This window comes from Melanostigma gelatinosum, assembly GCF_949748355.1.
Source record: "Melanostigma gelatinosum genome assembly, chromosome: 3".
Classification (NCBI taxonomy): Eukaryota; Metazoa; Chordata; class Actinopteri; order Perciformes; family Zoarcidae; genus Melanostigma; species Melanostigma gelatinosum.
Genome location: NC_136636.1, coordinates 27173061 through 27197844, shown reverse-complemented (window position 1 = coordinate 27197844; position 24784 = coordinate 27173061). Strand labels below are relative to the sequence as shown.

Sequence of the window (24784 nt, the reverse complement as noted above, 5' to 3'; positions counted from 1 at the left end):
TTTTCTCTCCCACCACCCCCCTCAACCCCCGCCACACAGCAGCCTCAACCTGGCGTTCTCTCTTCTCCTGATCTGTTCTCTCCCTGTGTGGAAAGGGATGCAATTATATGTTGAAAAAAAGAAGACCTCTGCAACAAATGTCCAAATGGTCCAGTGACTGGTCCCCCTCTCTCTCCCCCTTTCGCTTATCTAGACCTTGCGCTCTTATGGTGTAGTCTCGCATCCACCCCCCCCCCCCCCCCCCGTCCTCCACCCCTCACTGAAAATCAGTCAATCAACTCAGAGGCGAAGCGTGATTCAAAACACGGGGGGAAGCCCTTCCTCCTTCTCCTCCGCTGCTCTCAGTGCGTAACGGTCCAGCAGAGTCGACAGCCGAGCTCACGGAGCCAGAACACAGCGACCAGTGACGGTCGAGCCGAGCGGCATTGTCTCCTGTCAGCTCTTCACCTCCGCTGAACGGCGTCCGCTCGTTCAGACCGGAGAGGCTTCAGAGAAGATAGGAGATGCCCCCGTCGACTTTCCCCGAGATGACGCTAGTGATGATGTTGAATCCTCCGCAAACGAACAAAAAGGATCCAGAAGAAATGAGCGGTGACACTGATTCACGTTTGACATGCTTCAGGCGGAAAAAATTAACTTAAAAAAGGAACATTTGACTCGATGAAGGTCCGACTATGCATGATAAAATGTATGAAAGCATCTACAGCAGTCCTAGAACTCTGCACAGCCCGACAACCTCTCACTCGCTCTCTCTCTGTGCCCCCCCCCTCTCTCTCTCTCTCTCACGTGCATCCTCCAGCATCTCATACTCATTTTTGATATTGCAGAAATGTGAACGACCCCCTCTCTCGCAAACCCCCGTCCTCTACAGCGACACACGCTCACTGATTAAATATGTGCTGGAATTACTAAAGTAGTTTCTTACTAAACTAAACAATACATTTAGAAAGACATTAATGACCAACTGCTATTAGACCCTCAGAACCCTTCAATGAAGGAATTACAAACGTTGCAAATCATAATCTGATTCAGTTTGGCACATCGGAAATATTTGGTGCCATTTGCTATATTCATTTTTTATCTTTTTTGCAGGCAGCCTGGCTAACTCACATCCGCCACTCTTCATGTTGCTGCAGCAGGGGAAGGTCTTTTCATAATTCCAACAGCTCGTTCAACATCAGAACGAGTTTCTCCTGGACCCGGCCTTGCAGAAGGATGCGTGTGCAATGTTCGAATGCAAATGAGCGTTTCCAGGCAAGAAGGTTCAAGAGATGTTCTGATGCCATTTGTCCTTTCCTTTACCAATTATGATACCTGATCTTGCATATCTGCAGATACCCAGTACCGATATGATACCAACCACTGCGTTCAAAGCTAAGAACTTTTCTTTTATTATCTAGTATGACAAATTTAGTGTAAAATATTGCCAAATTGCTGACATCTTGTTAGCTCAGCTAACGTTACTCTCTCCGGCAGCACCTGTTGGATTGGTAAATGCGCATGTGCAACTCAACAGAGACGAGATAGAAGCAAGATGGCTCACTCGTTAGCTACTTCCATCAGCACACCACCAATCAGGCAGGATGTACGGATCGAGTAGTGACACCTGTTGTTCTTATGTAGTGTAAATAAGATAACAGATATGATAACGTGATATCAGATCAGTGCATAATATAGACTTGTATACTTTCCCATACCCAATCTAGAATTTGAGGCTATATCACAGGGTTTTCTGATACTGGTGTTGGAAAACACTCTAATAGGCACCGATAGCCAGCCGGTGCACCACGCCTGGATAGCCCACAAACGCATCTAGAAATCTGCCTCTTGCATCACATGGCCTGCATTTGTATGGATGGAAAAAACTTGTGGTTCACATGGTCTGCCCAGCACTGGATCCCTGGAGCTTTAATCCGAATGTGGCGTCCATCTATGGCACTAGCAGCATGGGTAAAAGCAAGACTCAACTCAAGCAAGTTGACTGAAGCCTTGAGGAATCGCTCATGTGGCCATGGGAGTCAAAGTACAGTGGAGAGTTTGGCCTTTATCTCCCTGCTTACTCTGTGGATCATTTTCTACATAATGCTTCTTGGAATTCCAAAGGCAGGACTCACCACAGAGAGGAACATAGCATGGACCAAGCATTATAGGAAAAACAGGAACCTCGATCTCCTGGTCCCAACCGTGGTCCATTGGTAAAGAAATGAACTGCAGCAAGAATGCCAGAATAGTTCTTCTTACAAAAACAAATCCTTCTTGAGGCAGGCCTCTGGATTAACCTACAACAGCACGACAGGGGAGGCAGCATCTGCTGCATGTACAGCTCTCTTTCAACAGCGGGTGGATCATGGCAACAATTGCCACTTCAGAAAGATGCTGACTTCCTGTGTATTATTTGACAGTGGCTCGAAACTGTCCGACCTGACCGCAGCTTTTTGTCACCACCCCCCCCCCCCATCATGCTGCTGCTGCCTGATCTTGTCCACTTTCCAGGGGAGGCGCAGCTCGTCTCTGGTTCTGCTGCATAGATATTGATCCTTTTCTCATTAGTGAATAGGAGGCTACAAGTGCTGTCTATTTGTTTCATATTAAGTTATTGCCACCATCATCATCATAAACAATACCTTGATATACCTTATATCCACTATAATGACAACTGACGATATTTATGTATTTACTGTAAAGGAAAACACAAACTTCAGGCACTAGGTGTCAGGATTACAGATACTAGAACCCAAAAGCACAACTCGGAGACAAGATTCAGGTATAGGTTTCTTTACTTGGTAAAGGCAGGGTCTTTACCAAGGGCTTTACAACACATGAAATACTTCATGTGGGATTGTGCAAACGCACCCTTGAAAAGATTTTAAGCATTGAACAAAGTTATTGTAATAACTTGTGTTTGATGATATTTGTCTTTGCTATTTTCTTTAATAGTTTGATCTTTGATAGAGTAATGTGGGTTTATTCACCCTAAATTAAAAGTTTGTAATAATAGAAATGTGCTTAAATATATTTTTACATTTATATAACTGCATGTACAATATTTTTACACTTGAATAAACAATAATCAAATGCAGAGACAGTTATTTAACAATATGTTACGAGTAGTTACACCACCTCTGATGAAGTGCCGGATTGAATCATAAACATTCAAACAGAGACAAAACTCTGAGTTATTTGTACTTGTGCTAGTGAGCCATAACTATTCCATAATAACCTTTCAATTGTAAAAGATATGTAAAATATAAACCAATTCAAATCTTAAATCAGATTCCGCTCAATATCACGGTGGACTTTTTAGGAAATAAATACCTCGGTGAGCTGGCTACGGCCATGATGATCACACCATAACATCACTACTCTGCTCCTCTCTCTTTCTCTCTCTGTTTGTGTGCATCTTTCCAAAGATAATGCAAACAATATTTGAGAAGTTTGGTCAAATATTGGTAGGGACAATTCGGTCTCCCAAAATACTGGTAGGGACATGTCCATACCATCTATATGTAAACCTATATACCTGTCGAGAAGAGTTGAGCTCACAGAGAAAGCCGCCTTGGATACATACTACACGATCGGGAAGGTCAGGATATAAAAAGCATAAAGCATATACTCAGAAATCAATAGTTAAAGTGTAATCGAAAGATAAAGTGTATGATCGTTACATAACAAATGTTTAATACATAGAGTGATCTAACAAATATAAACCTGATAATAATAATATGTGTATCTGAGTATCGTGCAGTCTGGGTGTAGAAAGTACGGAGAAAGAGGAAGTGAGCTGAGTGCAGAGAAAATAGCCTTAAGATAGCCTCTGCAGCCTTAAGAAAATAACGGCTGCAGAGAGAAGGAGAGAAAAATCGAATAAGTGTTTTAAAAGCAAGCGCGTGCTGAATAAAGCGATTAACAACTGTAACTGATTATAATAACTGTAACTGATTATAACAACTGTAACTGATTATAACAACTGTAACTGTGATTATGATAACTAATCTGTGTTAGAAATGTGTGAGTGTAGGAAAAGTGGAAGTGCAACAGATGAACACCCAGACACGTGCAGAGCTTGATTAAGTAAGCGCCCAGACAGGGAAGTTGGGGTGATTTCGTCATGCACACACACACAAAATGTAGGTACTTTTCGAAGCACTTGCACCAAATCAATGATGTCATGTTAATCATGGGCTGAGGGAGGACGTGTTGGGGAAGAGGGGGGAGAGACGCGAGAGGCAGCCCAAAAGTGTTATAAAAGAAGTAACTTGCAAACAGCAAGACGGGATTTCTGCACGGGCCGTCCAGACGCTCTGAGAAGAAGATACGGACGATTGCAACTGAAGTATTCAAGGACTTCGTCTCTGTTCACGGAAAGAAGACCGCTGTTCGTGGACAAAGAATTGAAAGACGGAGATTTTCCTCTCCCCACTGCTCGACTTTAACAACTGAACAACGGAGGAACGCGGCAGGTCTAGAAAGACTTTGTACTGAGCCTTGAGGACTGTTGAACGGACTCCGCTGCAGGAGCAGGAGGACCGAGGGTCTGGCCAGACCTTCGCTCCTAACAACTCCAAAAGAACCTTTTCATCGCACCTTTGGAAATCCAGCTCCAACCGAGCCGTCTCGGCATCTAAAACCAATGAGTATAATCTAAGAAGAAAATTAAAGTAACGAATCAAGTGTAGTAACATTTTATGTGAGCTGTAGCTTAACCCTTGCTAACTAACTAAATATAACCTGCAATAAATATCTAATCTGCATTTAAAGTAAATTTCTCAAGTGCATTTATTTGCTCAAGTAGTAAAAGTTCCTCGTGGCAGTAAAAAGTTAAATCCATTGTATGTCTAACAACTGAGTTCTGTAAGGTTATCCTAGAGACCGAATCCACTTAACAATCCCTTACGGTTTTAGAAGTAATCCTAGCCGTTAAAACCTAAACCTGGCATTTACCAAGAGCACGGATCCAGAAGAGGGAAGCTGCCATAACCGACGCGACTGGTAGGAGCGCCCGGGGTCAGGGTGGCCCCTCGGCCGAGTGCACTCAGACCGGAGGAAGCAGGGTAGACGTTGGGAGTAACGGCAGTTAGCGGAGCCAGGCGAGTTCCCTCGCAAGAACACCAGCTCGACAATCTTTTAATAGAGAGCTGAGTCAGTAAGTAGCCCCGTATCGGGCCAGAAGTACCCCAGGATCTAACATACCCTTACCTTCTAGTGTCAGCTCAGCTGGCTTGGATCCTCATGCTAAAAAAATAAATCAGTCACCACGTTACGATCTGCATCTTTTGCTGATGGAAAACCAAAAAAGAGTGAGTAGAGCTGAGTAGGGCTGTGCTGTATACTGTAAGTTGTAATAAGTTGACTTTACAAAAAAAGAAAGTCAAGAAACCGATTGGTTTGGACACTCATCTCTGTCTGGAGTCTAATCACACCATGGAAACAATACGTATTCCACCGGGTTTTGAAGAGATAGTTAGATAGAAGGCAGTGGGGCCCTTTGTCAACATTGCATGTTTAATGGAACTATAATTGGCAATACAACAATAATTGTTTAGACATCAATAACAATTATATAATATCTGGTCCATGCTTCTGTATATCCTTTTATTTTTAACAAACCCACTAATTATTATTATTATAATTATTAACTCCATATATGGATTGTTTTTTCAGAGAAATTGTATAAGCATATGCTTTAAGATTTCAAAAACAGTTCTTAGATTTCCAAAAATACCAGATTTTGTATTTACCTTTGTTTGTTGGACCTCAGCTTTGTGTACAATATTTTGTATTTGTTTGTTGTTTCTGTGATTTCTAATTATTTGGAATGGTAATATGCAACGTTAATGCAATCGTCAATAATGGACAATATTTAAATTTAACGTTTTGTATTTATTTTCCTTTTTGGCTTTCCTTTGGGTAAACATAGTGGGTTACTGAGGAAGTAAGATTTGTGTTACATTGAGTTCGTTGCGTTCATTAATAAAGAAGAAAGTTTGAATTCCTCGCTAGTTTTATGGACAACCTGAACTATTTTTGTTCCTATTTTACAGTACGATAGAACCAACTACAGGCGAAGATCTCCCATTTCTGAGTAAACAAACTGTGGCTGCAGGCAGTCCAAAACATCAGACCCCGCTCTGAACAACAACAAACGTCATTTAAAGGGGGAGATGGCCGTGTCACGTGGTCATGTCCGCTTCCTGTTTACCGCCTGATGTACCTTCGTACTGTAGTAGCTACACATATTGCAACACCACTCTCCACTGCTGGGGCTTTCATCCACAACTACATATGCACCATTGCGATCCTGCAGCCACCGGGTTGACTACTGTATAACTTTAATTCGTTTATCACTATGATCGTGGTTACTGAGGAGACATGAAGACGTGACATTGAGGAAACGTGCGCAGGCCGGGGAAAGATCCTGGAGATTTCCTGACTCCAGCTGACCGGAGTTCAGTTAGTTGCTAAGAGTCGCGCATTCAATTCACCTGATGTCACAAACGCAAACTAAACAGTAGTGATGAGGAGGACTACAAAGGTCTGAATTAATTCTCTCAAATGAGTATACGGGGGGTTTTGAGTTAGTGGAAAACCACCAACCTACGTCTGGTAAGCTGAACGAGCCTGTTAGCTAGTCGTGCTAACTCCGGTAGCAGCACCAGCCGCCGTGCTGTGCGGGCTGGCTCGTGGGTTGTGTTTGGAGAGTGGAGCAGCTCGCCGGTGCCCTGAATTCAGGAAGAGTCCCCGGCTCTGGCCCCCTCAAGCGGGCAGTCAGGAAGAAGCTGGCTGGAAAGGGATGGCCTGGTCGGTCTTCCCGTTCCAAAGGACAAGGCTCTGCGGTGTTTGAAGGAGGTCGAGTTCGGCTAGAGGCCACCACCGCGGGTCGTGGCGCTATGATGGCCGCCTCTCCCACCTCGGCCGGCGGCTATCCGGCCTCCGGGCTGTCGGTCAGAAAGAGCGAGGAAATAGCGGATTTGATAGATGTGTTTTCCAAGATGCAGTACAGAGCAAAGGAAGCCACTCCTCGGGTAAGTTTGGGGTTCGACATTCGGTGTGCTTCAGCTACTTGACAGCCCGTCATCGTCTCTTGTGTGAACGATAAGCCGAACTGCCTTTCGGAATGAAGGAAATTAAAGTGACGTTGGAAATATCCAGAAGAACATATACTGTAGGTCGTGATTTATTACCTCTTAACAACTTTAAGGAGCCACTGCTCAGTTCGGCATACATATGATCCACTGAACTGCCCGTAATACATGTACAGTGTTTCTATGTAGACACTGTTTTCTACCAGACCACTGTTGATGCATGTTTGTGGTGTGACCCCTCTGTTCTACTCATATCCTTCATTCGTATCCTAAACGGATGAGATTTTAGTGAAGCCCGGCATTGTTAAGTGTCTAAGTTTTTTCCCAATGGAATATAATTTTAGTCTGCATATTCTGTTATCAATTACATAAAAATGGCTTTAACATGCTGTTGCTCAATCAACAATGATTCAATCGACTGAGCTAAATATTGTCAAACTTTCTTATATCAGGTAAGCACCAGCTGTCTTCAAATTGTTATGGTCCAGAATGCCACATTTGAAAAGTGTTAACACTTTCACACTGTGTAGTAACACATTGGATGGTTAAGGGACACACTTCACTGGTGTGGGAGTCTGCATAAGTTTGACACCATCTGCCTCTAAATGGCTGAACAGTACGTGTGAATCACGTTTTTAGATGAGCTTAGCAGATCCATGGCTGTTGACAATATCCTATTTGGTCATTGTAATGAGAAAGCCATCAAGCTACCAGTGTAAAGGGAACACTGGTTTTAAATACCGCCTGATGTCATTTATATTTGTTGAGGTACCCTTGTAAATTCCTCAATATTTGTGATTATCAGTATCTAATTTAATAACGCAATAGAGATTCATCAGGTTTAGTTATCCACTTAGTTTGATCATCTAAAAGGACACGTATCCAAGTTCTGTCATTTTTCGCGTTTCTTTTTAAACTGGTTGCTTAACTTTTTCTTGTTGCTTCTCCTCAGGTGGATGCGATAGAGAAGCGCTGCTTGGAGTTATTCGCCAGAGACTACAAGTACAGTATCATCGACAACTCCAATGGAGAAGTGTGTGGCCATTACCCCCGGCAGATAGTTTTCCTGGAGTACCAATGCACAGATGTCGAGAGAGACAGGTACCCAACCATCGTTCTCCGATTCAAAGTTCAGTCCACTCAGTTACCAATTACCCTCTTGTTTGTTTGGATTGCTCCTCTAATCATGCACACCTTACTGAGGGGCAGGGGGCAACGTTCAGCCTCCATCTACCGGCCCCTCTGATAGCGTCAAAGCAGCAGAGGGGATGAGGTGACTGTTTCGTCACATGAGGTCACATTGTAGCCGGAAATGGAAAAAGCTTTTCAGTGATTCAATAAGTCCTTATTTCTCACTGCTGTTTAATGAGGTTGAGCTATTTTCCACCATTCTGCTGAAAATAGATGATGTGCTTTAACATAGGAAACCCGGTATTCACAACAAAGGCTCTCATAGACTGTATTCAAAAAGATTTCTCGTCGGGCAAACCCCTCGTGAGCTCGGGACATTTTTCTTCGAAGCGAAATATTTTCACGTCTGTCTTGCAGCTTCCCACGATTCAAAGTAATAAACTGCTGAAATAACATTTAAATTATTCATGGCAACACCAGAGTTTCTTTTTAAACTCTGGTCAATTGACCAGAGTGGAGTTCAATTGAAAAATTTAGAATGATATACATATTTACAAAGGGCTTTCTAGGCAGTATTATTATTTGTAATGACATGTAGTATGTATTAGTGTATGTAGTAGTGTTTGAAAGCTTTCTGCATCGTATACGTCGATACGTCGTTTTCACAGAAAAGCGTTGATTATCTTAGACGATCATGAGGTCTTTTTAAATGGACACTGCACCTTATTCATGCCTTCAGATAATCATTGAAGTGTCAACCGCAGGCTGGCCGTTAAGATGTACCGGTATTGGTTAATGTAACAGAATAATCAGTGGTTGTTAGGTCTGAATGTCCTCCAATTATCTGTAACCTCAGAAGATGAGAACAGTGGATTATACAGAGGTGTCAGCAGTGGTAGCCTAGTGCTTTATAATAGTATTCTCCACATGTTGAAGTGACTAAGTGGACTGACGCAGAACGTGTGGTGGTTTGTGTTTGCAGGTTTGAGAGCACAGTGCAGATCAGTAAGCTGCAGGACCTGGTGAACCGGAGTAAGCTGGCTCGCTGCAGAGGGAGGTTCGTCTGTCCGGTCATCCTCTACAATGGCAAGGTACTGCTGCTGCTCCTCACTTCACTTTGTCTGCAGTCAGTCCCTGCACTAGTAATATTGTAGATTACCAGTGTAAATGCCAGTATGTCTAGAAGCTGTTTTTGTGTCTGTTTCCGTTGTGTTTTCTTTCCGTGTCCAGAGCTGCGATGAATATTCCATGAATTGATTAGTTGTCATCTGTTAAATTAATCTCCAACTACTTTGATAAGCGCTTAATCAGTTTGAGTAATTTTTTAAGAAAGAAAAGGCAAAATTCTCTGGAAACAGGACATTTGAGGATGTCATCTTGGGCTTTCGGAAACACTAATTGACATTTTATCGACCAACCAATTCTGCGATTATTCCAGGAAATCATCTACAGATTGAACAACAACAAAAAAAATCTATATTTGCAGCCCTGCTGGCTTTAGTTAACTAGTACAGTGCCGGTTTGTGGCGTGGCCGATTAGAGCATCGCATTAAGAAGTGCTGCTTGCAGCGTTGACGAGAACTGCTCATCGCTTGTTGACTCCAGGTAAGTGAAGAAGAGTTTGGTTGTCATGAATCCAGCAGTAAAAGTGAATTGCGGTCAATGAGCCTTGGCCTGGAAAGGCCCGCTGCAGACCACATGTCCCAAAGCTCCGCCCCGCGCCTGCACAGAGCGCCAACACTTGTTTTTTGAAAGTTTATTGATAATAAACGTGTCCAAACTGCACCAAATTTGACACATGCTTGGGTCCCTAACAATACGCCCACCTCCTTCCTATAGCCCTTATTCTGGAGCCCCTGCTCAGACCACACCCACCTTCATTTTGATCTCAACTACAGGCCTATAATGTGCAGTTCCTGCGACAGTAGGTGTCGTTATTTTGCCATGATGACGCACGCCAAATCACTGAACAGTGAATCGCGAAACAAGTTGTATTTGAGACAGAGAGAGGTTGACGAGGAGGCGTTTCGTAACAACTGCAGCGCCACCTAGTTACATGTTGTGTACCATTTAGAATCCAGTTCTAGTTGAACAATCACACAAACATCAGTCAGGAAAATTACCTTTTGTTGTTGGCGTGAGGACACCTTCTCTAGACGTGTTTAACAGCAACTGAAGACATGTTGAGAGCTGATGGCAAGTCCATCAACACATTCAATACTTACAAATGAGTTTTCTCTACATTTAAACCTCACTGCTGCAGAGAATGTGAAATTGAAATAACATCAGCATTACAACCTGGGCTGACGCCAAAGTAAGAAATACCTCCATGTTTGTTCAGGCTGGTTAGGTGACCAACTAATCATTCTTGGAAGAACTTGCTCGTATGAGCCGTGAGACAACAGTCTGATCCCGTATTGTTTCTCCCACATCTCAGCATATTTGCCGGTCGTCCACTCTGGCGGGATGGGGGGAGCTGTATGGACGCACGGGCTACAACTACATCTTCTCAGGTACCCCACACACACATACACACACACACACACACACACACACACTCTCATTTGACTGTAACATCCAACACATTGTTGGTAAACTATATATAACCTATTCCTAATGGTGCATCAGTGCTTCATAACTAGTTAATAGCGTGCACTGGGGCCCGTCATAGCTACCTTTATTTTTATTGAACAGAGCTTGAACACATCATAATGTAACCTCCGTTAGCTTTAGCCGTTTTCTCTGTTAGCCCAAGCAGCTCACCGGCTGCTAACCGCTAACGTTAGCTTGCCCTCCTGCTGCTGATTTCTACACAGATTTGTTGTTCACGGTGCAGCATTATCATGGACATCTTCTATCGTAGAAGTATCGGGTCTCATGACATCCCTCGTCACACAACAACTTAAGTTTAGCCTAAACCAGGGGAAGTTGCGGCCAACTTATTTTCCACGAGAGGTTGCACTTCCTTGTTTCCTCTCTGACTTGTTAATAGTTGCATCAGTTGTCAACGGCTGTCAAACTTTTCCTATTGAGTCACAGTGTTCCTGTAAGAGACTGGTTAGCCTCATTCAGAAGTACGTTGAGAATGTTAGCTGGAGTAAAATATGCAGCAACACTGTTTCCGGTTCTTTTGAAGGACAATACCGTTGTGTTACTACTCGTCAGTAGGATCAGTTCTCCGACTATTGCATCTCAGAATGCTGCGATACCCCCAATATAACCATATGAATGGAAGTAAAACTAAATCCAAACATCTGTTCACAAACTATTTAGAGCGCTTCGAACTCGTCCGGACGAGTAGCGCACCTGCACAGGCGTGAGCGTGAGCTTGTTTTGTGCAGAAGTGTTTTAGAAAGGGAGGTTTTGGGGAGATGCACGCGTTCTCTAGTGATCTCGGTTTTACTCACAGTGGCAGCATGAGAGAGAAGTCTTCTTTGGGTTGGGTAACTGATATACAAATTATCATTTTTGGGGGTGAAGTATTCCTTTAAACGTATTGCATTGTTCAACATATTTAATTCCCTCACATGTAATAACAATAAAAGCAGCCAGAACCTGGAGATATCAAATGTCTGAAATCATCAATCAAGTCAAACTAGTTGTCGGTTCATTAATTTGACTTAAATGATGGCTTTGATTGCTTGTTTGATGAGCAATAGAAGTGACGGGCAGAACTACAGAAATGATATTCAGTCGCTCGCACACAGCAGTGAGCAATCAAAAGGCTCGAAACTCCTGATTGTATTGAGGGCTACGCCTGATTATCCACCTGTTGAGTGTCATTCTATTTGCTCTATATGTTATTATTATAATCTATATATTATTGTTATAATATTTGTCACTTCAAATCAGAAGTCCAGCTCCTTGCTGTCAGGTTGCAGTGGCGATCTGCTCCTGTAGTAATCAGCATCTCTTCTCTAAGACACGGCCTGCAGCACCTTTTGTGAGCTATCAGCAAATGAAGTGAGGTGGAGAGGCTGGCTGGGCTTTTACAGTACTTCCATTCATTTGGCAGATGCCTTTGTTCAAAGCACTTACAATAAGTTCATTCAAGCTCCATAAGAACGAGAGCTAGATGTCATCAGAATTGTAAGTGCATCCTTTCTCCAAACAACCAACCAGAGAGTGTCTTTTCTGTATTTATTGTGACAAACTCAAAACATTCTGCTGAAGGAGGTTCTGTGGATGTTCTACACATCTACTGAAGATAAGTAGTATATTCTAGTTAATTTCCAAAGCAGGGTCAGGACCAACAGGAGATACATTAGTACAGCGGTTCCCAAACTTTTTAGGCCGCGCACCCCCTTCTACATCCCGACCGGGTTCGCGCACCCCCCCCCCCCCCCCCCCTTAATAAAAAAAAAAAAAAAGAAGCAACAGAGCCTTTTAAGCCTTTATAGCGCATAAGAATCGGACCAATGAGTGAACAGTTTGCTCGCGCGTGGCATTTGTTTACAAGATTTAGTCCGCTGTTAAATGTTGCAGTGTGAACACAAACCGAACAAAGGAGCAACTGCAACAAAGCAAACGAACTGAAGGTGTGAAAACGCCCTGAAACACTGCAACAAAGTTTCAATAACTTTCAGTGACACAAGGCATCACTTTTAAAGAGCAATACGGATGCGAGGACACACGCACAGGCTCAGAGGCAGATTATCACATTTAATTTACAATTAATGAGCGACTAATGTAGCCAGGATGTCTTCGGACAAAGCATCGATGCGGCGACACAGTGTTGTTGGACACCGGGATCATGTCCAACTTTTTTGCTTCTTTCTCCCCATTCATACATTCCACCATCTCTCTGGCAGCTGGCAAGCACACGTCTTCGGCGATTGTGTGCGGTAGCCCCTTTCTCGCTATTCTGTAACCAGATATGAACCCGTAGTGCGTCATTTATAGACCCAACACATGAATGAGACTCCAGTTGATTTTGGCTGTTTTGTAACTCCTCCGATTTCGATATAAACAATGTAAGGGGCTTTTGACTTGCACTGGCATGCTTGGTGTTCAGGTGGCGACGTAAATAAGAGCTTCAGACTGTTAGCCAGAACCTCACTGCACACCACGCACTGTGGCTTTGGGGAATCTGCGTTGCCAATCCAAGTGAAGCCCAGACACAGATACTTTTCATCATATTTCCTCTTGTTTTCCCAGTCTGATGCTCTCTCTCGTTTCCTCTTCTTTCACCTTGACGCCGCGATGGGCCGATGTGCTCCCGATTTGTCTGTGCTATCCCTTCCTCCTTTTCGGTCTCCTCCGTCTCATCTTCCTCTGACTCTGGCTCGATTTCTTCTCCCGGTCTCTCCCCAACGCACCTCTCCGTTCCCCTCGCCTCCGATTCCTCTCTCTCTCTCTGTCCCTCTCCTCTTTTACGACTGATAGCTTCAGATGTCCCACCTGACAGTTTTTAAATTAAAATTACATTTTTTTTAATATTTAATATTATTACACCATCAGACCGCCATTACACTTTTCCTCTCGCGCACCCCCTAGAGCAGGGGTTCTTAACCTTTTTGACCTCGGGGCCCAACTTTTCAAGTACAAAGTGTCCCGGGGCCCACTCTGACTATATGCATCAAAAGTGTCAGACAACCTGTAGGTCATACAGAAACAGAGCAGTGGGCCTTTGGAGTCAATACAAATTTAAGATTTTTGTCTGCATAAAATAAAAAAGTATCTTTCAGTATAAATAACTGCCGGTGGCTGTATCTGTACAGGTAAAGGACAGTATAGGGCTGCAACTACACTATCAGTGAACAACTGCCTCAAATTTGAAGAAGATTGGACAAAGTATGACCATTCTACAGAGTTTCTTCCATGAAGAGATCCAGGCGGAGCTCTAAAAGGACATTTGGAGACCCAAATGGACACATGGTAACCACATGATATTCTGACACACTAAAGGTGTTTCTCCCTTTATATTGTGATATTATATTATTTTCCTTTTATTTTTAGCCTTTACAAATTGCAAAAACTATGTATATATGGTGGAAGACATGGTGTGTGAGTAGCGGACTTGCTGTGCTTAATGGCTGCGACCGAGCGCACGAACGAGAATGAGAATAGCTCAGTTACGCAAACGTTGGTTGACGGCTTATGGAAGAGGAGGATAAGGTTTGTACTATAAGTACTAGCGTTTTCTGAAGGCAGTAGCTCCATGGTAACATCCGCTAGCACGTTGTCGGGTCTGTAATGTGTCTTTTTCCGTCGAAATGCTGCAAGATACGACTTGCAGCGGTTATGGCGACTTTGGACAGTGTGTGTGTGGGCTCCTTTTGTGGAGAAACCATAAGAAATGAAAGAAAATCGATGATTTCTTTGCAAAGATGAGGATTTTGGGCATGCTGGGATACCAAACACGGACATGTTTTGTGACGTATTTGCGCAAACAAGCCGTAGGAACGGAAGGGGAGGGGATGGAGGACGCCGGTGTTGAACAGGCAAAACCCTTGTTAAATAAATGAGATGATACAATGTGATGATCACAAAGACATTTATTATCATGTGTATGTAAACCTGCATACACAACAAGAAGCCCAACAGACTTTCCCACGAGCGTTGGATGTTTCGTCGCTACGTGTCTCTTTATTTCTGAAGGCTTCAGTGCTTCGTTTGATAGCATTAGCCCACATTCCACACACTGAGCACTCGGCTCTGCCTCGTTGCCTCCGTTCACAAAGCTTAAGAAACTTAAGAAAGTCAGGGTTGTACTTGCGCACACATTTAGACTTTTGGGGGTTTGGCACTACTGTCGTCTTCATTTTTTCTTTTTAATAACTTATCCATAACTTTCGCTACAGGCTAGCGGCTAGCTGAGTGTCTTCTTCTGCTTATTGCAGCTTGTTAAACAACTGACTGACGCATTACCGCCACCTGGTGGTGGGAAGCTGTATTGTAACTGAGCGTCTCGTGGATAACAGTGATATCTCTGGTGTCTTCAATTGATAACCTATGCGGTCCCGCGGCCCTCGCGGCCCACAGGTGCAAAACTGAACGTTTTTCGCGGCCCTCTAGGTGGCGCTCGCGGCCCAATCATGGGCCGCGGCCCTATGGTTAAGAATCACTGCCCTAGAGGCAGCTCACTTTGGGAATCCCTGCATTAGTAGAATATTATCTTTTTAATTGTTTGTATCTTGATCTGCAGTACACCTTTGAGCCACACGAGGGAGCCTGAATGTTCACATAGTTCTGATACTTGTAGTCTTCTTATAACGTTGAGTCTGATATGAAAGGCAAGAGCACACCTCTGTATGTTTTACTGATGAGAGGAAGTGAAAAGAATGAGATGTTCACTCCTCAATGATTTCATTTGGTCTCATTTATAAAGTATTACATATACGCATGCACAAAAGAAAGTAGGGATTCATCAAATCTATATCTGTTTAGCTATTCATGATGATATCAGGCGACGTCGAAGGCAGTGCAAATGTTCTGGAGTGTTTCTAAACACTGTTCTAATTGATCACAAGTTGTTTTGAATCACACACGCACACTAACTGTGAGTCTGAGGGTGATGATACGTCAGCAGATTTAGCTTGAATCAGTGTGAAAGTGAGATTAGAAACGTGCTTCGTGGATAAGTTGTCAACATCCATCTGTTACAAACAGGAGTATCTGTAATATTTTAATGCTGTGACCACCTGTATGCTGAACAAAAGAGTAGATCTTCATCTATGGATGTAGTAAAACGTTCACTATGTCCTGCTGGAGCCTCACACATACTGGTTTAACATATCGGCAGATTTCTTTCTTTTAAATGTTTTAGACAAAAATGCATCTAAAACTAGATTTCTTACTAATTGTAACTTTTGGGCCATCATATATAAATGTCATAACCTTTATAACTAAATACCTGAATGTGACTTAGTATAGAAGAGTCCAAGATAACAGTAATAGCAGCACTAGTAGTAGTAGTATTTTATGTTTCCAGCACAATTCCGTCCCTTATATCTGCCTAAAATGTGTGTAAAATGTTTGCTCTGAATGGTATTGTGTTAAACACTCAATTCATTTTCAACAGGATTGCCTGCTTTTTCTCAAACTGTAAAATTGAATGATGAACAGAGTTTGAGTCTTTGTCATTAGACGTTCATCTTGTATGCTTCTGCTTTTTCTAGGGGGCACCGATGACACGGAGTCTGAGGAGGTTCCAGAGGATGACAGTGCAGTCAGGTAATCAAAGGACTTTAAAGGGCAGGTCCATCATTTATTTTTTAGTGCTGGGCAACGATTCAAATTTTTAATCTCGATTAATCGCATTGTTATGGCAAAGTTCAATAATGAATTCAAAAGTAGTGTATTGTGCACTTTTATTTTAAAAGTACTGCTATATGAACAAAAGGTCAATAACATTTGGTGTAAACACTTTAAACAAATAAGGTTATTTTTAACAGCAGTATTCTCTTCACACAGCAGCAGTTCTATCTCTTCACTCTCTGTGCTCAGTGTGCTGACTTTATGTGAAACGTTCCACTGCTGTGCAACAGGAATAACATGTTTCAGCACGTTTCATCTAAATGTATTTCTTGTGTCTTCATGACAGTCAGAGCATATGAATGCAGCTCTACTGTTCATCAACATAATGCTGTAACTCCGAGGTAATGATGGTTACCCAGCGATCAAAGAATAAAGACACTTTACGCACAATTTAGGTGTATTTTCCCTTGAACTCATGAGATGCAGCATGTTTTATACTTAATGTGAATATAATTCATACTTTGTTGGCATCTTATTCTGAAAACCGGATGTTTGTCTGAATAAACCGGATGTTGTCTCACGTTAATGTTTCCGCTAACTTTCAAAGTCCTTCGCTCGCTCCCGATCCGTGCCGTTTAAATGCGTTTACGGTGAATTTCAGCATATAGGTGCACTAAAGTGTAAGTGTGCTGAGTTGACCACGAAGATCTGAGTGTATGCTGACTTTACCACAGCGATGTCCAGTAGTCTCCATTCCTCCACCGCTGCCAGACTTTCAAAATAAAAAAATGCGTTGACGTGCTATAAAATAATTGCCGGCGTTAATTAATTAATGCGTTAACGCAATAATAACGCATTAACTTGCCTTGCACTATTATTTTTAAACATTTTTAGCTTTCTATATCATTCAATAACATTCAAATTTTGGTCAAAGCACATGTTTCAGCATCAAAATACCGGTACTATTTCCCAAGTGCTTCTATAAATACTTTCCCATGTGACCTGACCTAGGTTTCTGCATGATGACACTGCTACATATATACACAAATATCCTTGACCAGTGTACTACCTACAGTAACTTAGTACCAGCACGGAAGCTTAGCCATGTACCGGTACTGCTGTGGTTCAGATCTGAAAGTTATAGCACTGGAGGTCAAATTCCTATTTTTGTTAATGGAGTCTTGTGGCTTTGAAAATAACAATATAGCTTCAGTTCCCAGTCGGAAAGGTCCATAACGTCTTTACTTCCTTACAGCCTTTTCTGACGGGGAACTGAAGCTGTTGTGTCTCCAAGACTCCATTCAAAAAACAGTCATTTTACTTCGCAGAGCACCTGAGTACACATACCGGTACTCAAAAAAAGCCAATCCAACCCGTTCAGTTATTTCTAAATTCAGCACAGTTAACGTTGACTCAGCTAGTGCTAGCATTCACAAATATTCCGAACCTTATTGATTAGTCTATGCCGGTAACCAAGTAACGGCTGAGTGGGCATTTCTATTTGAAAAACCCAGAAGAGAACATTCATGTAGTCGACCTTTAGATAGAATAGTGTACAATAAGCATCAGACACTGTGTGACACGAATTCCTTTAGACAACAAGAAAACGCAACAATGGAAGTGCTGAGAAGTTATATGTGACTGACTAGTAAAACACCTACCCATCATTCCCCCCCCCCCTCCCCCCTCCTCAGGAACGGGGACTCCCAGCTCTTTGACAAGGTTCGAGGCCTCGACATTAAGCTGCTACGTTACCTCTCGGTTCGCTACATCTGTGACCTGATGGTGGAGAACAAGAAGGTTAAGTTTGGCCTAAAGTAAGGAACAGTACAGACTAGTTTATCCACATCCTGTCTCTCTGTTATCTAGGTCAGTGTTTTTCAACCTTTTCTGAGCCGCAGCACATTTTTTACATTGAAAAGATCCCACGGCACACCAACAACGTTACAAAATGACACCTTTTAGCATAATACAACATATATGCCATGGTGTCAAACTCAACCTCAGGGAGGGACAAAATTAAAAATTGTGACTATGTTGAGGGCCAAATAGAGTCACCATTTAATAACCAGGATAGAAAGGATATTCGACAAAGTGCAAAAAGAATACATGTTTAGTTAGGCTACATTATTTTCTGCATATGTGCCAGAGCCAGATGTTTGGCATCTTTTCTTGCTGCCAGTTCATTAATATCTGGGGTTAGGTTCTGTGGAAACCCTCAAGATGGAGTAAAGGTGAGCATCAGTGAGACGACTCCTGTGTGGGTTTTTGTTCATCATCATCACAGAGAAAAGCTTCACACAGGTATGTGCTTCCAAACATGCAGAGCATTTGAGCAGCATGTAGGTGGAGTTAAGGCATCGTTTCGGGGATGAAGCTTGGAAACTGTGCAGCGCCCTCAGAGTCATACTTTGCCTTCAGTGTCATTACACTGGAGGTGTATCAGCTCCACAGGTGCTCTTTCCACGTCAACTGCAAACGGATTGCTGAGCTGCAAAGTCGGTAAATCACCGAGTGCCAAGTGCGCCCAGTTTATCAGCAAAATGCGCAGTCAGGAACACAGCGGTGGAGACTTTTACTGCATCATACGTGTCTGTGATCACACTTCCCTGAAGCTGGAGGTTCAGTGCAGTGAGATGCTTTGTTATGTTGCACAATAAGTCAGCTCACATCGGCACTTTTCGTCCCGGAGCTCTGGTGTGGCGGGCCAGTTATGATGAACATATAATATTTTCTGGCGGGCCGTTGTACCGAGGGCTGGATATATGCTGACAATTTAATGACAAGTCTCTACATGTGTTGATCCTTACGAGGCTTTACATCTGGGTTATTTTGTCCAGGGCCAAGTTCAGAGTCTGCATTTTTACTTTTCAAATATTTCTCCATCGCTGTTCGTCTTGTCACCTCAACCTCTCCCGCGCGTCATTTCATTCTACTGTCCTAAATGAACACGTCATTACTGCGCTACCTACTGCCACCGACTGGCATGGAAGAGTATTTATTACTTAGCCAGCCACTATCTTGCAGCTCAGACGCTCAACAATGGCAACGTATTTGCAACAACTCAATAATATTTTTTTTGGACTCATTAAGTGAAATTGGACATTTTCCCACGGCACACCTGACGATCTCTCACGGCACAGCGGTTGAAAATCACTGATCTAGGTCACCGTTTAGGAGACTGGGTGTATACAGTGTGCTCAGGGAATGATCAATAGAGCTGTGAACATACAGGACAAATTAAAGAAGGATGAAAGGAATGGTATAGAATCATGTTTATGCTAGAAGACAGGAAACGGTGAGCAGTTTTATTTATATATATATATATATATATATATATATATATATTTATATATATATATATATATATATATATATATATATATATATATATATATTAAAAAAAAAGAAAAAAAAAAAGAGTAATACAATGTATTTCTATTGTGAACTGCAATTCTAGACAGTGTTTCACAAAATAAGGTCTCACTGCCAATCATAGTTTTTTTTGCATAATGTGCCAAAACGTACATAGATCCTGCTTTAGCTGAGATCAGCAGTTTAGGCCAATAAGATGGCCCTCTGTTATGTAAAAGTGTTGTGTATTAAAATGCTGAATGTCCCCTGAATGCTCCCAGTGTGTCTCACCTGTCTCTTTGCATCTTTCTCTGCAGCGTGACGTCGTCTGAGAAGGCGGACAAGGTCCAACGCTATGCAGACTTCACCTTGCTCTCTGTGCCTTACCCAGGTACACTCCCACTGTGACCTCTTCTCAGTCACTCCACTGGAGCTGGGCCCATAAATAGAAGTGATGCGGTTTATGGGCAGATATTGGCTCACTGTGGATATGTACAACGACCGGCGCTGTCCTGAAACAGCAGCTAAACAGTGTTTCATTTTGTTGTTTTTACTGTTTTTGTAAAGTTCTTTACTCAGCAATATAAACCGATATTAGAGATGAATTGTGAGCTGTTTAGCACTCGCTCTAAACAGCTTATGATACATCATTAAAACTACTAAAGACAAGATTTGTTATATCAATACAAATATAATCCGTGATTTCCTTTCATTTGAATCCTGCTATAAACCCTGCTATAAATGACTAACAAAGTAAGAGGACAACATTTAGAATTCTTGATGTTTACTCTGACTTCAGAGCGGTTGAAGGGATTTTGGGGATGGTGGAGAAAAACAAATAGTGTGGAGCCTTGTAGACCAGCTGCTGTAACAAAACCAAACAATCTGTATCTGCTAATATGATCAGCTGTTGGTATCGGTGACAAAACAGCGTGATCGTGGATCTCAAAAAGTTCAGTTTTCTCCTTTTTGTTTCTAAATGTGTGCTGATCCGAGATCTTTGACTCGAGCCTGTGTTACGATCCAACCCGTGACTTTTATGATTTGTTCAAGTAGTTTGCCTGTAGCGGGACCGGAAAGTAAAAAAAGCAGAACCGGTAACTATTTCTGACTTTAGTTTTGAAGATAAGGGTCACATTCTGTGGCTTCAGCTTAAAAAATAAAAGTGTGTGAATTTGTTTTTTTCTTTCCCTTTTTAGGGTGTGAGTTTTTTAAGGACTACAAAGACAGAGACTACACAGCAGAGGGTCTGGTGTTCAACTGGAATCAGGTAGGGAGACTGTCTGTTCAGTCCGTCATTAAAGAGTCGCTCCGCTCTGTTGTATCATTCTGACGTCACTGTGTCTCCTCCGACAGGACTACGTGGACGCTCCTTTGACAATCCCCATGTGCTTTACTCAAAACTTGAACATCGACTGGACTCGATACCAGGTTACCGCTTCTCTTCTCACCTCATGCCTGGCTCTGCTCTTCTCAGTCGGGACTCTCTCTCTGTGTCATGTTTGTGGTGCGTCAGTGCCATCTGTTGTTCGACCCCGCAAAGTGCTTCGGCCGCGATTCAGATGAGCACTTGCACACATGCAGTAATAGTTTGAGTGCGGTTTAAACCTCACTGACTCAGGCTGTGCTTCCAAACGTGTGTTCAAACCCACATACCTTCATTTTCTAATCCAAAAAAGACCACATGGAAGGCTGACTTTTGGAGCAATGATGGTGTCTCCATGATGGCGTAAACCTGGAGAGTTGTCTAAGATTTTTAATTTGGTTAAACAAAAAGCTGGAACAAGCTGGTGCAGGATAGACTGTATGATACTGACTGACAGATGTGGTGGAAGATGATTGGTGCTGCTTTAAGAGGAACATTGTCTGGTTAAAAAAAAAATCCCTGTCATTTAATTTCTCTGTTGTACCAACAGTGCATTTACTCTTGTGTGTGTTTCAGTCGTGGGACCTGGTGGAGCAGACCCAGAACTACCTGAAGCTGCTGCTGCACATCATCAACAGTGATGGTAGGTTGTTTGTGAGAGTAGCAGCAGATAATGTTAGTTAAGTATTGTTGGGTGTTAAAGTTAGAATGTAGCAGAGCTCTGCAGCTGATGACTACTTCATCTGATTGGTTTCTTTCATTGATAGTTCATGTAGACAATGAAATGGAAAAGGAACACTTCCCCCACAAAATTATCCTTTTGATTTTTGCGAATAAAGTCATTTTGATGAAATATAAAGTCTTCAACTTTAAGCTTTGGTTTTGATTTGGTTGCTTCTCCAGACGGACCGTCAGAAAGTTAAGGACTCCACCATAATGTCTGTTTTTACAACGTCTGGCTATTATAAATGCTGTATTTTTTAAGATTGTTTTTTAAAGAATGTTTTGGGGTTCAGAATGTTAAAGCTGCACTATTCCAAATGTTTATTTGAACAATGATTTACTGAGCGTGGGCCTTATTCTAACCAGAGTTGCTGTTGACCTCGATGGTGATGTGTGTTGTTTTAGATGACAGTGGCCTCCTGGTGCACTGCATATCAGGCTGGGACCGCACGCCTCTCTTTGTGTCTCTCCTCAGGCTCTCCCTGTGGGCAGTAAGTTCCAACTTTTTCTCCCCCACCCCCCTCCCATATTCATTCGTGACTTTAGACTCCTCCACATACATCCAATTTACCTCTTCAAACACGCGTTTGGATTAGCCTCCGTGTTCATTGCCTTTATTAAAAATGGAAGCCGTATGTTATGAATATGTAATCTTTCTCTCCATGCTGGAAGCTCCTGACACACACATCTTTTCAGACCGAATAGAAATGTCCGTGGCTGCGTGACATCCCGTGGCCGATCGGCCCACGCCGTGTCATTTAACGTGGGCTGTTGTGACTCATTCTCCTCGTGTGTTCTTTCTCAGGACGGCGCCGTGCACGCCAGCCTGGAGCCGGCCGAGATCCTGTACCTGACCATCGCTTACGACTGGTTCCTCTTCGGGTAAAAGAAACACAAAATCACACACATCATCATCGTCATCATCATCACCGTCAACATGTCATGAGCTCACGCTGCATTAGCTGACATGAATACTTGTGGTGGAAAAAACTATTCAATAGTACCGAGTGAGTCCTATAATACTGAAACAAGAAACATTGAGAAAAGAAGTTTGTCCTTAAAGTATTTACTCTCTGCTCAGAGAAGACTCAATCATCACACAGAGTGCCTGTGTTGTCTGTGGGATGGAGAGAGTGACCTGTGTCCCGTTTGAGTACACTTTTAAAGGGTCAGAGCATCAAAAGAGAGGGGGGGAGGTGTGTTTCACCAAGACATCTGGATTGTTTCTAATCTACACATTTTACAATAGTATTACAATAGTAATAAACCATTTGCTACAGATCCTAATCTATAGATCCTGTGGTTTACTACCTCTAAGCTAAACACTCAGTGATCACTGATCTACTCTAAACAACAACACTCACCAGAGTTTAGATTTAAGTCTAATCTAATCTAAACATTCTCGCAGCACTCCCTTCCAGATTCTTCCTTTGAAGGAAGATGTGGCCGACATTCAGTACAGTAGTGAATAAAGCATATAATCAAGTCACAGTAGAACATTATACAGCATAATGACATTTTCTATCACATACTTGAGAGGTGCACTCGCAGCTTCTCTCTGGTTTGAGGCGCACCGTTTATCTGCGACGCATAATTGAGAAGTGACCGGCTGATGAAGCAGAGGGGAGAGGAAGGCCGGGACAACATGAGACGAGTAGTACGACTCTGGCGTCGCTCTTGACCACATCTTGTATCCTCCCACTCTCCTCTCACACACAATCACTGTATCTCTCTCTCGCTCTCGCTTCCGGGGTTCTCCTTTTCATGATTACCAGCAGGGTATCTCATAGAAAGCTAGCCCATGTAATTATACATCAGCAGGCTTGCCCAAGCCCTCGGGACATTGGCCAAGCAGCAGAAGAAGAGAAGGGTGGTTGTGTGTGCTGGGTTCAACGTTAATATATATATATTAGGGGTGTAACGGTACGCGTATTCGTATTGAACCGTTCGGTACGAGGCTCACGGTTCGGTACGCATGACGAACCGAACAATACGTTTGAAAACAAAAACAACCTTTATTTAACCAGGTAGTCCCATTGAGATTAAAAATCTCTTTTGCAAGATGTAAGTAACAATACAAGATGTAAGCAAGATGTAAGTAACAATACTACATAACATGAAGGAGCAGTTTTTGTTTTTTATGCTTATGTGTTGCTAAGAAGACACCCCAGAAGATGAGTCACTCAGGTATAGTTCCATCATTGTTCAAAGTCAAAGAATAACTTCATGATGTTAGTTGTAATGAATAAATATATTTTAAAATCAAGTACATTTCTCTGGCATTTATAGTTTTCTACTGTACCGAACCGTGGCTCCACTGTATCGTACCGAACCCAACCGTGAATTTTGTGAACCGTTACACCCCTAAAATATATATATATATATATATATATATATATATATATATATATATATATATATATATATATATATATATATATATATATATATATTTTTTTTTCTTTCTTGCCCAAAGTCAGTTTTTACTTGCCGCTATACCGATTGTTTTATTTATTTGTGGTTAAGAAGACGAAAGACTGAAGTTAACAGTCGTGTTTTTCCGCTTTGCTCTGGAACTTGCTTTTGAACTGCACGATACATAATTGGAGTTCTGGCCACATCCTCTATCTAATGAAACCAGGATAACTAAAATGCTCGCTTCTGCTTCAGCTCGTAAACATCTCCTTTACCCGCTGCCATTTTCTCCCCGTGTGCCCGATCGGTACTGCACATGTGCAACTCTCAACAAAGATGAGAAGGAAGCGAGATGGCTCAAGTTCAGTTTATTTGTAGATCACAATAAAAACGACACAAGTTAAACAATCCAATCTATAAGAAGGCTCACTGCTTCACTACTTCCATCATCATCCCAGGAAAAAAAACAATGTGCTTTATTCAGGCAGGTGAGATTCAGCAGCCCGAGGTGGCA

At 42.4% G+C, this 24784-nt stretch overlaps 1 protein-coding gene across 3 annotated transcripts in view; it reads left to right on the top strand.

Moving 5' to 3' along the window:
* Positions 1-6206: 6206 nt before the first annotated feature.
* The window catches only part of mtmr14 (myotubularin related protein 14), a 32636-nt gene continuing 14058 nt past the window's right edge, over positions 6207-24784 (top strand). For 2 of the 3 annotated variants that reach the window (XM_079297157.1, XM_079297156.1), the window contains exons 1-12: positions 6207-7022; positions 8035-8183; positions 9196-9304; positions 10651-10726; positions 16334-16388; positions 18107-18229; positions 20084-20157; positions 20966-21036; positions 21123-21197; positions 21709-21775; positions 22261-22346; positions 22661-22737. In XM_079297157.1, coding sequence (XP_079153283.1) covers positions 6888-7022; positions 8035-8183; positions 9196-9304; positions 10651-10726; positions 16334-16388; positions 18107-18229; positions 20084-20157; positions 20966-21036; positions 21123-21197; positions 21709-21775; positions 22261-22346; positions 22661-22737 — 1097 coding nt within the window. In that variant the 5' untranslated portion in view covers positions 6207-6887. The remainder of the gene's footprint in view (positions 7023-8034; positions 8184-9195; positions 9305-10650; positions 10727-16333; positions 16389-18106; positions 18230-20083; positions 20158-20965; positions 21037-21122; positions 21198-21708; positions 21776-22260; positions 22347-22660; positions 22738-24784) is intronic. The other variant, XM_079297158.1, reaches the window with a different exon arrangement.